The 12,005-nt window shown below is 51.5% G+C and overlaps 1 protein-coding gene across 13 annotated transcripts; it reads left to right on the top strand.

Moving 5' to 3' along the window:
- Positions 1-494: 494 nt before the first annotated feature.
- Slc49a3 (solute carrier family 49 member 3) lies at positions 495-8,399 on the top strand. 13 transcript variants are annotated; one of them, XM_052735731.1, is made up of 11 exons: positions 495-681; positions 822-956; positions 3,619-3,777; positions 4,017-4,230; positions 4,418-4,494; positions 4,953-5,090; positions 5,175-5,291; positions 5,713-5,865; positions 6,129-6,286; positions 6,581-6,690; positions 7,444-8,399. In XM_052735731.1, the coding sequence occupies exons 2-11, from the start codon at positions 897-899 to the stop codon at positions 7,725-7,727; spliced, it is 1,470 nt and encodes a 489-aa protein (XP_052591691.1). In that variant the 5' UTR covers positions 495-681; positions 822-896; the 3' UTR covers positions 7,728-8,399. The 13 variants fall into 13 exon arrangements, with proteins under 13 accessions (XP_052591691.1, XP_052591689.1, XP_052591692.1 ...); XM_052735729.1 differs by having other exon boundaries at positions 822-1,034; XM_052735732.1 differs by lacking the exon at positions 3,619-3,777 and having other exon boundaries at positions 822-1,034.
- The last annotated feature ends 3,606 nt before the right edge of the window (positions 8,400-12,005 follow it).

Raw genomic sequence — 12,005 nt, 5'->3', positions numbered from 1 at the left:
ATGTACAAAAAGGAGTAGTAATCTTGAGGGCAAGACCATAGGAATGTGTTTGAAGCAGAAAAAGCCTCCTCACTGAGAGAAATCCACCTCCTGCCCCTGCCTGGCCAGTCCCCCCTATTCCTCTACAATATGGCCTATTTCTGCCCCAACAGCTCTTCATTCCTTCTCTAGTCTGAACAGGAACTTGGCCCACTGGTCTTCTCTTGAACCAGCCAGGCCAAACACAGTGGCATGCGTTGGATGACTCCTGTCAGCTGCTTTAGTACAGAGTCAGGTGACTCCTATCTTCTTGGCCAGGCCTCTCCTTTCTAATCACAGAAAGCAACTACTCCTCCCTACTCAGCCCAGCTGTTTCCCAGGTGCAAAGGCAATTTAAAGAGACTTGAGTGGGGTTGGAGGCTGCCTACCCGCAGGCAGGGGTGGTGGAGCCAGGCTCAGCTTTTCCTCGCCCTCCACCCCGCCCCTTCCTCCCCTAGGAGGAGTCTAGTGAATGTCCCGGATTTTTGGAAACTGATCCAACTCTCCTCCTCCTGGTTGGCCTCGGGCCTTTCGTGGCTGTTGCTTATGAAGTCAAGAATTTGGGGGCACCTTTCAAGAAATGCAGACTTCGCTGAAGTAGAGACCCCTTTCTGGCACTTACCACTGCGGATGAAGTTCCCGGTGCAGGCCACACAGGCTGTGGTAAAATTAGCTCTTAAGCGAATTTTTATCCCTCCGGTTTCCACCTTGGCCTCTGTCAGAGAGTAACCCTGGCTTCTCCCACCCAATTTTTCCTTCGGGGCGGGGACTAACCAAATCATTCTGCCCGGCCCTGCTCCTAGGACGTCGTACCCACGCGCTGCGCTTTACGGTGAAATGCATTCGGGCGGACTGCAGACACTGGGGTGTTCGGGACTATGGGGGACAGGCTGGAAGCCTGGGACAGGCCGGGAACATCTGGGACCGCCGGAGACGAGGTGCCTGGACCCCGTGCCTATGCGCGCCGCTGGGTCTTCTTGCTGGTGGTCAGCCTTCTGAGCTGCTCCAACGCGATGGTACTCGGGCGCTGGAACAGGAGGGGTGGGCGGGGCGGGGTCTTTCCAGCAGCCCCAGAGCCAGTTAGTTTCTGCTTCTTCACGGGAACCCACCTTCTTTCTAGCTCAAGAGGTTGTAAAAGAAGGGGCAAGTGCCTGTTCCGCCTGGGAGGGACCAGTCGGGGTGACAGGTCTGTTAGTCTCAAGAGTCTCAGCCCTGCAACTTGTTGCTTCCTCATACTCTCCCTAGCCCCCCAATGCTAATATCAGGGGCCCACAGACCCTCCCTCTTCATCCCTTCAGGCACATGTGGACTGCAAGTGATCCATCCTCTCTAGGCACAGGTCCACATGAGCCTGGGTGAAGGGAGAGCATGGAGCTGTTACCACCTGCCGCTCAGAGACAGCCAACTGCGCCTCTGTGATGCTAGGTCTCCCTAATACGTGTGAAGGAACTTTGGGTTACATGTGGCCACTTAGCTGAATAGGTAGCATTTGGGTCATGCAGCTATGAGTTGTAACAAATACAGCTCAGAGAGTGCCAAGCCAGTGGGACCATAAGGAAGTACAGCCCTCAGTGTAGATGGTGTCCAGGGCACCATGGATTCAGCTACCCACTGGCACTCTTTGTGAACCAGCAATAGGTTGGTTCCCATGGCCTTTTCTTTTTTCCTGCTGTGCTAGTTGTGAAGAAACAGCTTTGTTACCTGCTGTGGGCCTGGAATACACTAACTGTAGCAAAATCAGAAACGTCTCTCCTGGTAGCTTCCTTTGCTAGCTGGGACTTGCCTGCTATGGCTTGGCTCACAGGTCCCCTTTCTAGAATTTGGAAACATAACTGGTTTGGGATAGTTGTCTCAGGACACATGCAGGAATCTACTTGAATCTCACCTTCTGTAGATTTGTAAAGTGCCTGGAACACTTGGGTGGTGTCCTGCTGTCCTTATGGAGCAAACAGAATATCCCCCTGACACTACAAATTGTCATGATCCTGGCTGAGTCCTCATTGTGACCAGTGGGCTTCATGTTCAGTCATGCTTCCTGGAGTCCTTGCTCGTTTGTCTGTAGCTGGTGACTGGGCTCCAGGGTTCTGAGAGAGCAGCCTGAGAACTTGCTGTGAGACCAAGAGATGGCCCTGTGTTTTGCATGGGAAGGAGATCGGGGGGTGAGCCAGGACACGACTGAGAGCTGGTTGAAAGTATTCTTGTACAGTAGGTGAGATGGATGGATTTTTTTCTCCCCACATCTGTTGCCTTACACATACTAGAGATATCTCTGCCTTTTGTATGTGGGCCACAGCTCTAGGAGGAGCAAGGACAAACCTGTGAGACTTCAAGATGGGTTGTTTTTCTTGCTCAGCACAGAAGGTTCTGTAAACATACCTGGTCCCTGTAAGCTCTATGAGGCCAGGCAGGAGGCAACTAGGCCTGCATGGGATGCTTTCTAAGCCTGGGAGATCTATTCCTTGTATTGTCCTCTGAGAAAAAGAGAAGGAAATGCAGCTGTTGCCCAACCTTGGTGTTTCCCAAGGCTTTGTGGGAAGCCTGATACTCTGTTCAGTTATGGAGGGTGTGGCCTGGACCTCTGTCATCTGAGTAGGGTTCATCAGGAACTTTGATTTGGGACACACCCTTGTTAGGCCACATATCTATTCTGGTCTAAGCTTAGGTGACCCTTCTCTCCCGTCAGCTCCCCTTACTTCCTCCAGGAAAACTTTCTCCACTTTGCACTCTTCTATTTTTGGGCTTCAGAGTCCCTGTGCTTTGTAATGCCCAGGACAGGAGGATGTTGTGCAGAGAGAGATGGTATTGATTTCATCCCATCCCTAAGGAAGTCCTGGGCTCTGGGCTCTTCTGTCTTGGCTCTCTTTGGCCCCCTCCTTGGTCCTCATGCATACCATGAGCCCCTAAGGCATCATTTAACTATGTCTGGATGTCTGGCATGGAGTGTCCACCATGCACCAGGCCTCGGTCTCCCCAAAATGTGTTCCTTGTCCATCTTGTCTCAGCACATTGCTCAATTATGAAATTTGGAACCATGGCTACCGTATACCCTCACTCCCATATCTCCCCCTCCTGCCCTGTGTGCTCCAATACTACTTCCTTAAGTGCTATGACCTGCTCAATGTTCAGGATAGTCAACCCACTGAGTTTCTGGCTTCACTGTCTCTCAATACTTACAGCCAAGTCTCAACTGCCCACTTCCCTCTTTCCACCACCTTCAACAGAGTGCCTTCCAGGCAGTGGGCACTATCCCTACTGATTGCCTTTAGCCTTCTCAGAGAATCAGACCAATTCTGATGAGGTTAATGGTCCTTTAGACTCTGGTCAGGTTTTTGGCTTCTATATCTGCCTCCAGGCTGGTTTATGGTCCACTGCTGGGCAGGCTGTAGGCCATGCCTGGCTGCTTTCCTGGTTGGTAAAAGGGTGGTTCTCTAGCAGGGTGACCCAAAGTTTCTATTAGGTTGTGTCCTCATAGCCTTTACAGGCATGCTCACACCTCTTCTCCTACCCTGAGCTAGCCAAATGGGGATCATAGACTTCAACCAAAGCAGAGCTGGCTAGGTGGTGTCTGCGACCCATAGCTGACTTAAATGTATCCCATAGCTATGGCTCAGCTTTGCACCTGTAGCAGACACCATCGCACAGCACTTCTTCCTGTCCATGGAGCAAGTCAACTGGCTGTCACTAGTCTACCTTGTGGTATCCATCCCATTTGGCATGGCAGCCATCTGGGTTCTGGACTCTGTTGGGCTCCGTGGAGCGGTAAGTCAGATCTCATCCCATACCTGTATGAGGTGTGTGGGGGGCCTTTGACTTTGGGTGCAGAAGCCTGGGCTCCTCTCCAGAGTCCACCAGCCCTTCTAGCTCAGCTCCCCAGGCAAAGCAGCTGGGGAGGGCAGGTAGATATTGGGGTATCCCTATAAGCTAGGGATAGGCATCTGGAGATGTAGGTGTGGAGGGTCTAGACTGGCATGTAGTCTTTTGACTGTCCATTCCTGCAGACTGTCCTGGGTGCGTGGTTGAATTTTGCTGGGAGTTTGCTACGTGCTGTGCCCTGCTTGGATGTCAGGATCCCCAATCCCTTTGCCTTCTTCATGAGTGGCCAGAGCCTCTGTGCCGTGGCCCAGACCCTGGTCATCTCTTCTCCAGCCAAGCTGGCTGCCTTATGGTTTCCAGAGCACCAGCGAGCCACAGCTAACATGATCGGCACTATGTGTGAGTCCTGGGGCGGGACTTCTACAACCTGGGCTCATCTCACAGACCCTGCTGGATGTGTATCCTCTGCTCTCCTCTGCTCTCCAGCTTGGGCCAAGGCCAAGGTGCCTGAACCAGGAAGGATTCCCCACAAGGACTGGGGTGAGGTCTGCCACAGCTGAGCTTATATAACTGTTTTTCTACCCAGCAAATCCTCTGGGCATCCTTATGGCAAATGTACTGTCTCCTGCTCTGGTCAAGAAGGCAGAGGACATCCCCATGATGGTGAGGAGCTCATGATGATCTTGCATGTGGCATGTGTGCTGTGAGAGCTTGAGCATGTACATATACTTGTGTACAGTACATATGGGAGTTATACTGGTATGTGATCGATGCACACACACATATATCTGGTGTATACACATGTTTGTTGGTATGGCATACTTAGGTGTGTTAGCATGATCTGCTTCTTACGTGGGAATAAGTCTGGAGCCTTGGGGGGTTGGGCTGGTGTTACCAAGGAGGGATTCATCCTTGAGTGTTATTCTGAAAGCTAGGTCTACATGAAGTCATGAAGAACAGCCAAGGGTTGAGTGACACAGTCCCCCAAAGGAGTTGGTTGGGTTTACTGACTAGAGATTAAAGGCAGGTGGCAGCTGGTAAGGTGGACAGAGCAGGCTGACATGTGTGGGGGCAACATGTGTCAGTGTGGTTTCTTTGTGACACTCAGAATCTCTCCCTAGCTTGGCATCTACATTGTTCCTGCTGCCCTTGCCTGTCTCTTGGCCACTGCCTGCCTCTGGGAGAGTGTGCCTCCTACCCCGCCATCTGCAGGGGCTGCCAGCTCTACTTCAGAGAGTTTCTTCCACGGCCTCAAACTGGTGGGTTGTGTGGATTCTGGGGGCAGGAAAGCTGTGGTCAGAAGCCTGCTTGGGCTCCTGAGTTGAGTGCTGTTTTCTCTCTAGCTCATACAGAATAAGGCCTATGTCATCCTGGCCATATGCTTTGGTGGTGGCATTGGTATCTTCTCCAGCTTCTCAGCCCTCCTGGAACAGATCCTTTGTGCCAATGGCTACTCCAATGTAAGTAGTAGCCCTGCCTTTGGAGTGGGCTCTGTCTCTGCCAGAGTTACCTACTGCTCCTGAGCACTCAGTTCACCCCTGATAAGGATGAGATCAGCATCCTCTCATGGAGGTGATAGTCATGGCTGCTTATACATCCCCAGGTCTTGGCCTCTGCCTCCTGACACAGTGGTGGGTATAGGTCTCTCATGGGCTATAGGCATGCACCCAGGGTCTATGGGGTGTCTGTGGTGATACCCCTTTCCATTTAGTGGGGTTGACATTGCATAAAATCCATTCTAGGAGGCAGCTTGACAGGGTTGTCTAGACTGGTCCTCTGGAACTGCCCTGGTGATGACATATGGACGTATGGTGATGACATAAGGAGCCCTGTTGGCTCCCTGCCTCTTGATGGTTCTAAGTTTGCCCTCCCTATTTCCAGGAGTTCTCAGGCCTCTGTGGGGCTCTCTTCATCGTGTTTGGGATTTTGGGGGCACTGCTTCTAGGCCTGTATGTGGATCGGACCAAGCATTTCACCGAGGCCACCAAGATAGGCCTCTGTCTGACTTCCATGACCTTTGTGGCCTTTGCTCTGGTGAGACTCATCAGGAACAAACACTGCCTACCCAGGATGGAGGGATAGTATGGCAGGCGGGTGGGTGAGGGACAGCGGGGACAGTGGTGGCTATCCCAGAGCTAATGCCTCAGTGTCAAACCTGGCTTCTGCCTGAGGGTAACCCCAGGTAGGACTGGCTTCACTGCCACACTCCATGTCATCCAGTCCAGGAACTCATGGGGGAGGTGGCATGACTCACTGCCATCCTGGTTCCATTCTTCTCTACCCTTTGTTGATGCCAGGTATCCCAGCTGCGGGGACAGACCTTTGCGTTGGCTGCCATTTGCTCCCTCCTTGGGCTCTTTGGCTTCTCAGTGGCACCTGTGGTCATGGAGCTGGCAGTTGAATGCTCGTTTCCTGTGGGTGAAGGTGCCTCTGCTGGCTTGATTTTTGTCCTGGGGTGAGTATCTTTCTGCATTGGCCACTTTTCCCAGGACATGGATCTTACGGATCCTGGGCCATGGCTCCTGATCCATGAAGCTAGGAACCTGCTTGCTCTGGCTAGGGATAAGCCTGTACTGAATACTTGCTGTGTACAAGCCTGTGCCACTACAGGGCCAGTGTGGACGGAGACAGCGAACTGCCTCAGGAGCGACAAGAGTTGTAGCGGTGGGCATAGATGTGTTCCCTTCCCAAGATGCAATGTGGTGTGTAGACAGTTTTGCTGCCCAGGCTGAGGGTCCTTTGTATCTAGGCAGGCCGAGGGTGTGCTCATCATGCTTCTGCTGACGGCACTGACTGTGCGGCGAACAGGTCCATCCTTTTCTACCTGTCAGCAGGGTGAGGAGCCTCTAGACTGGACAGGTGAGTGTGCCCAGGCTTTGGCCCCAGAGAGCTAAGACCTGACCAGAAAGATAGGGTATTAGGAGGCCTGGCCCAGTTGAGGATCTTGATTCTTATTGCTCTTTACTCCCCCTAGGCAGGCACCAGTTGATGTGGGTATAAAGCAGTATGGTCAGATGCCTGGTCTCTGCTTGTGGGTGTAGCCCAAAGACCCTGACAAAAATCCAGCATCAGTATCCCTACCCCCTTGTGACATGTTTCAAAATCCAGGAAAATAGAGACTGAGATCTTAGACAGAAAGGGGGCAGAGATCTTGGAGTAAAAAAGGAGAGAAAGAGACAAAGACAGAAATAGAAATACAGAGGAATATAGAAATTTACATAGAAATACAGAGACAGAAACAGAAACAGACAGGGACATAGAGAGTCTACCAAGACAGATGGAGGGGTGTAGGTCAGAGACAGACAGAGATAAAGACAGAGATATGAAAGATACAAAGAGACAGGAAGATTGAGAGAGACCGATTTAGATATGAGAATGGGTAAAGATCAGTAGTAGTACACCCATGTCCCCATAACTTGCGATTCCCCACTGTTGGGTCTGGGAACATCCTGAGGGCTACTGAGGGCTGAGGCCAAGACTGTTTCCAGACCTCTCTGTGGTCACAGTCACTAGGGTCAGCTGGGTCAGGTCTACCAAGACTTGGCTATGGTGGGAGTTGGGGACACTGACTGCCTGGGCAGTTGAAGGACAGACCTGTGCTTGTGTCCTTAGGGTCCCTGCTGCTGCTGGCTGGCCTGTGTACGCTTCTCACCTGTGTCTTGGTGCTCTTCTTCAACACTCCATATCGGCGCCTGGAGGCTGAGTCTGGAGGACCCCCTTCATCCAGGATGTGTGCCAGAGAGCCAAAGATAATAAGCCCCACCCAAGTGCCACCCCTTGAGACTCCTGGCTTAACATCTCCAGCTGGGGCCTTGCAGGAAGTTCCTGACCCTGCTTCTCTCCTGAAAGGACACTCAGAATGGGCAGAGACATCTAGTAAAGCAGAGGCTTGCTAGGGTCTCTTTGACTGTGCCAGCCATGCTAAGAGTTCAGACAGGGACACAAAGTCCTTAGCATACCTAGAGCATGATGGGAACTGCTGTTGTATGGGTACTGGTCAGTTAGGGTGGACTCTGGCCAAGCCAGACTTGTGGCGGCTGCTCAGGGCGGGCCTGCTCATGGGGAGAGGGAGTGATGGGCGATTACTGGTAGGAGACTGAGGGAGTTCTGAGGGCTATGGCATGGCCAGTCTGAGGTGGACAGGTGTAGGAAGATTTTGTCTCAACTATATGACCAGATAGCCTGATTCTAGGATAGCACAGAGGGCAGAGAGCTGGTCTGAGCAAAGCGGGGAGCAGAAGGCTCTCTGGTGGACACATTCCCTCCAATGAACACTCACAGGCAAGTTTGTGTGTCTAACTTTATTGAACTGGCTGCAGCTTGCAGCCTGAAGGATGGAGAAGCCCATGCTGCTTCCTCCGCATGGGTGGGCCTGTAGCTCAGCACTTTGTAGTCTAGGTTGCCAGCCACATCAATGAAGGCAAACTCCAGCATTTGATTCACCTGAGAACGAGCTCAAGATAGGTAGGGTATTGGTGGGTATGTCAAGTTGTTGGGTGGTGGGAGGGAGAGAGTCCAGGTTCCTGGGTTCCAGCCCAGACACAGTAAATGACAGGCACTAAACTCCATTCAGTGGGCTTCTGATTCTTGTTTGACCTGTTCAGCGGTGGAGAGGGGCAGAGTGCCAAGGGCCAAGACAGGGGAGGGGCTGGGGATGTATGCTAGTGTCAGAAGAGGGGTGGAGGAGGGGATGGAATACTGGGAGTACTGTGATAGTGATGGTACGGAGTACATGTTATAGACAAGCTGGGACCTAGACCTTATTCCTGCCTCCTAGTCTATTGCCTCTGTTATTGAGCTAGCTAGCAGTAGGGTGGTGGTATATCCTTTAGAAGAATGTTGCCCCTAGCTGCCCTCTGATATACTTGGGATTGTAGAAGCCATAGGGATGGGGTTGGGGGTTAGGCAAGCCTCATCTGCAGTCATCTTGTTGGCTTGGAACATCAGTGGACCTTTGATGCTGAGAGTGGAAAAGGGACTGATTAGCTGCTCTGAGGAAGAGTGGAAAGTTCCTACTTGTGGCTCCTCTTGTGGGAGGCCTGAAGATAGTCTAATGTGTACATCCTGCCCACCTGTCATCAAAGCCCAGGTGCCTAATGGTCCCCTGGTGCCCATCATGACTCACAGCAGGTTCCTGATGGAGTAAGAGGCAAATGCCTGGGACAACAGAATGTTCCCTTCCCCTGGTGCTTCCTGTAAGGAAGCCATCCATGGAAGGCTTAAGACAGCGATGGATGGATGGATGATGACTCCCTGGGTAATGAAGGCCCAATAGTAGGAATGACCTTTCTCTTAGTTATTCCAAATGACTCTGCTCTTAGGATCTCAGGGTGGCTATTTGAGGCCCTAGAGTTAGAGTTCAAGAGAGGCTGGTGAGGTGGGCTCAGGCCCAGGCACTATGTCTCTTTTTTAGGATAGATATTCTCCAGACCCTAAGCCAGATTTATTCCTTGTGGATGCTGCCACTGCCATCAAGGTTGAGCATCTTGAAGGCATTTAGGATGGTCTCTGTATTTGTGCCTGCTCACAAAAAGGCTTTTAGAGTTCTGTCTTGTCCTAGAGCATCAAGTGCTTAGTCTTGCTCTACTGTCTGGGGAGTCTTTCCTATTCCTGGGTCCCAAGAACCTCTGTTGATCCACATGGGTAGCTCTGGCTTCCATTTGAGAGCCAGGGCTCTGAGACCACAGAGTCTACAGATAGCTAGATAGATGGGAGACGTGTTGGGTTTCATAGAGCTTGGGGATTCCTGAGAGAGTTTTCTCAAGAGATGTCCCCCAGGACAGCTCAGACTTCTATCTGCCACTTAGTATGAGGTAGGCTGAGGGCTGCCATCCCAGGGGACTGAACAACTGCAGTGTGAGTCTGGGTAGCCTGGCAGTGACACAGATAACGCCTTCCCCTAGCCCAGTCACCAGGAGGCTTTGTTCTGCCAAGGAGGCCTCATGCCATGTTAATAGCCAAAGGTCCTGGGGTCTGGGCCATCCTAGGCACCTATGTAAAATATCTGGAGGTTTTTTTTAAATTTTAAAAACATATCTGGAGATTTAAATGTTAGGAACCAAACACTGGCAGGTGGCTGAGCTCAGGGCTGTCCCAGGACAGAGCTCACTGTTCATCTCACAAATATGTTCAGGATGTTGGGCAGTGGTGGTGCACGCCTTTAATCTCAGCACTTGGGAAGCAGAGCCAGGAGGATCTCTGTGAGTTCAAGGCCAGCCTGGTCTACAGAGTGAGATCCAGGACAGTCACCAAAATTACACAGAGAAACCCTGTCTTGAAAACAAACAAGAACCCAAACAACAACAACAAACTAAATATGTTCAGGAACATGATGAAGTTGATGGAACCCTGAGGATTCCTTGAGTATGGCATTCACCTTGTCCTCGACATTAGTTTTGTCTGTTGTAAGCATGGACAGGGATGAGGTGTTGACTGGGGCCGCACTGTCATTCTCAACCCCCTCTGTCCTTTATACTGGCAGGTAACCCCACAGGACAGCCTACATCTGCCATTCACAGGGTGACTCCAGAAGAGTGCTGAGCACATGTAGACAAAGGACAGAGGAGACATAAGATGGAGCCCTTTGGCCGGGCGGTGGTGGTGCACACCTTTAATCCCAGCACTCAGGAGTCAGAGGCAGGCGGATCTCTGTGAGTTCAAGGCCAGCCTGGTCTACAGAGTGAGATCCAGGAAAGGCACAAAGCTACACAGAGAAACCCTGTCTCAAAAAACAAAAAACAAACAAACAAAAAAAGATGGAGCCCTTTGGCTCAAGTGTGGGGAATATAGGCTGGAGTCAACCAGTTCACTTCAAATCTCAGGACACCATCTTCTGCGGAGGAGAGTACTGATTTCTGTTCTCAAATAATGGGGAAGGTGGGCACTAGAGAACCGCCATCCCAGGTAAAATATAACTGCCTTTCCCAGCTTCCAAGGTAGGACCACAAGCCTCCTGCCCCCCACTACAGGAGTGTCTCATGGTAGGCCACTGAGACAGGAAGGGTTAAGTGCTAACTGAAGTGGCTTGAAGAAGGTGGGGGACGAGATGGCATCTGGTTCTGAGATGATGAAGAGGCCTACCCATACATATCCTCTTCCAAGCCCACAAGGGGAGCCTAAGGGTAGAGTGGAGTTATGGGGAAGGGACAGGGCTGGATGTGTCACTCACTAGGTTGCCTCCCCAGTGCCTGCCTCAAACCCATTCCAGGTTTTTCTAAAAACTCTGGACACCCTCTGCCAGCTCTGAACAAACCAGGGCCTTGAGTAGCTACCCTGAGACCCTGAGAGCAAAGTTCTTTAGAATAACTAAGGGAAACTAAACAAACTTAGAGGTGGCCATAACAACCCCAAAATATGACTGTGTGTGTCAGTGTTTAGAGGCAATGTCCTTGCTATACTTGAGGGAGAGATCACACCTACTTGGGGAAGTGTGAATGTCCTGTAGGTCCGCTTTGTCAATGAAGCTGACTCTCTTCTTGTCCATGAGCATGAAGGCCTAGGAGTCAATGCCAGGCTTGTTGCTCTGCTGCTGCTGGACCATTTTTGCCCAACTCCTACACTTACCTTCACACCTGGCTCTGCTCCATCAAAGGGACAGGCACTCTGAGGCCACACGTGTCCTCCTGTACCAACTGTGTGAAGGGCTCCTAAGGAGCAAAGACAGACTCACCTCCTAGAACTTCCAGATTTGGGTCTGCTCACAATTGGAGAAGACATTGGAGGGTGCTCTCTGAGTATGTGGTGCCATTTTCCTTCTTGGTCTTCCTGCTGGCTTGAGAAGCAGAACTGCCAAGGATGAGGGCCTTGAGGCAACTGGGGGAACACTCAGGGACATCCCATGATTTGGGAGACTTAGCTCATGTGATGGGGGCTGTGGAACTGAAGGGTTCAAGCAGCCCATGTCCAATCCTAGAGGGATCCAGGGTAAATGGATTCCAAAGATGAACTCATGCCTGGCATTCAGTTTTCTGAAGGCCCAGACCCTCCCTCATTCTTTCCAGTTTGTCACCATGGAAACTGGGGCATTTATCTCTGCACCCATACCATTGTGTATGTTCACATGAGCATACACACAAAGAGTCCCATGTGTAAGTGCATGCATACACACACTTGGATGCCCCTGTTCAACACCTCCCTGGCTGCCTGCTCACCATGCCTGAGTCTTTCCTGCCCAG

Source organism: Peromyscus californicus, unplaced genomic scaffold, assembly GCF_007827085.1.
Source record: "Peromyscus californicus insignis strain IS unplaced genomic scaffold, ASM782708v3 Scaffold_13__1_contigs__length_99412109, whole genome shotgun sequence".
In the NCBI taxonomy this organism is placed as follows: domain Eukaryota; kingdom Metazoa; phylum Chordata; class Mammalia; order Rodentia; family Cricetidae; genus Peromyscus; species Peromyscus californicus.
This window is presented reverse-complemented; position numbering and strand designations above follow the sequence as displayed.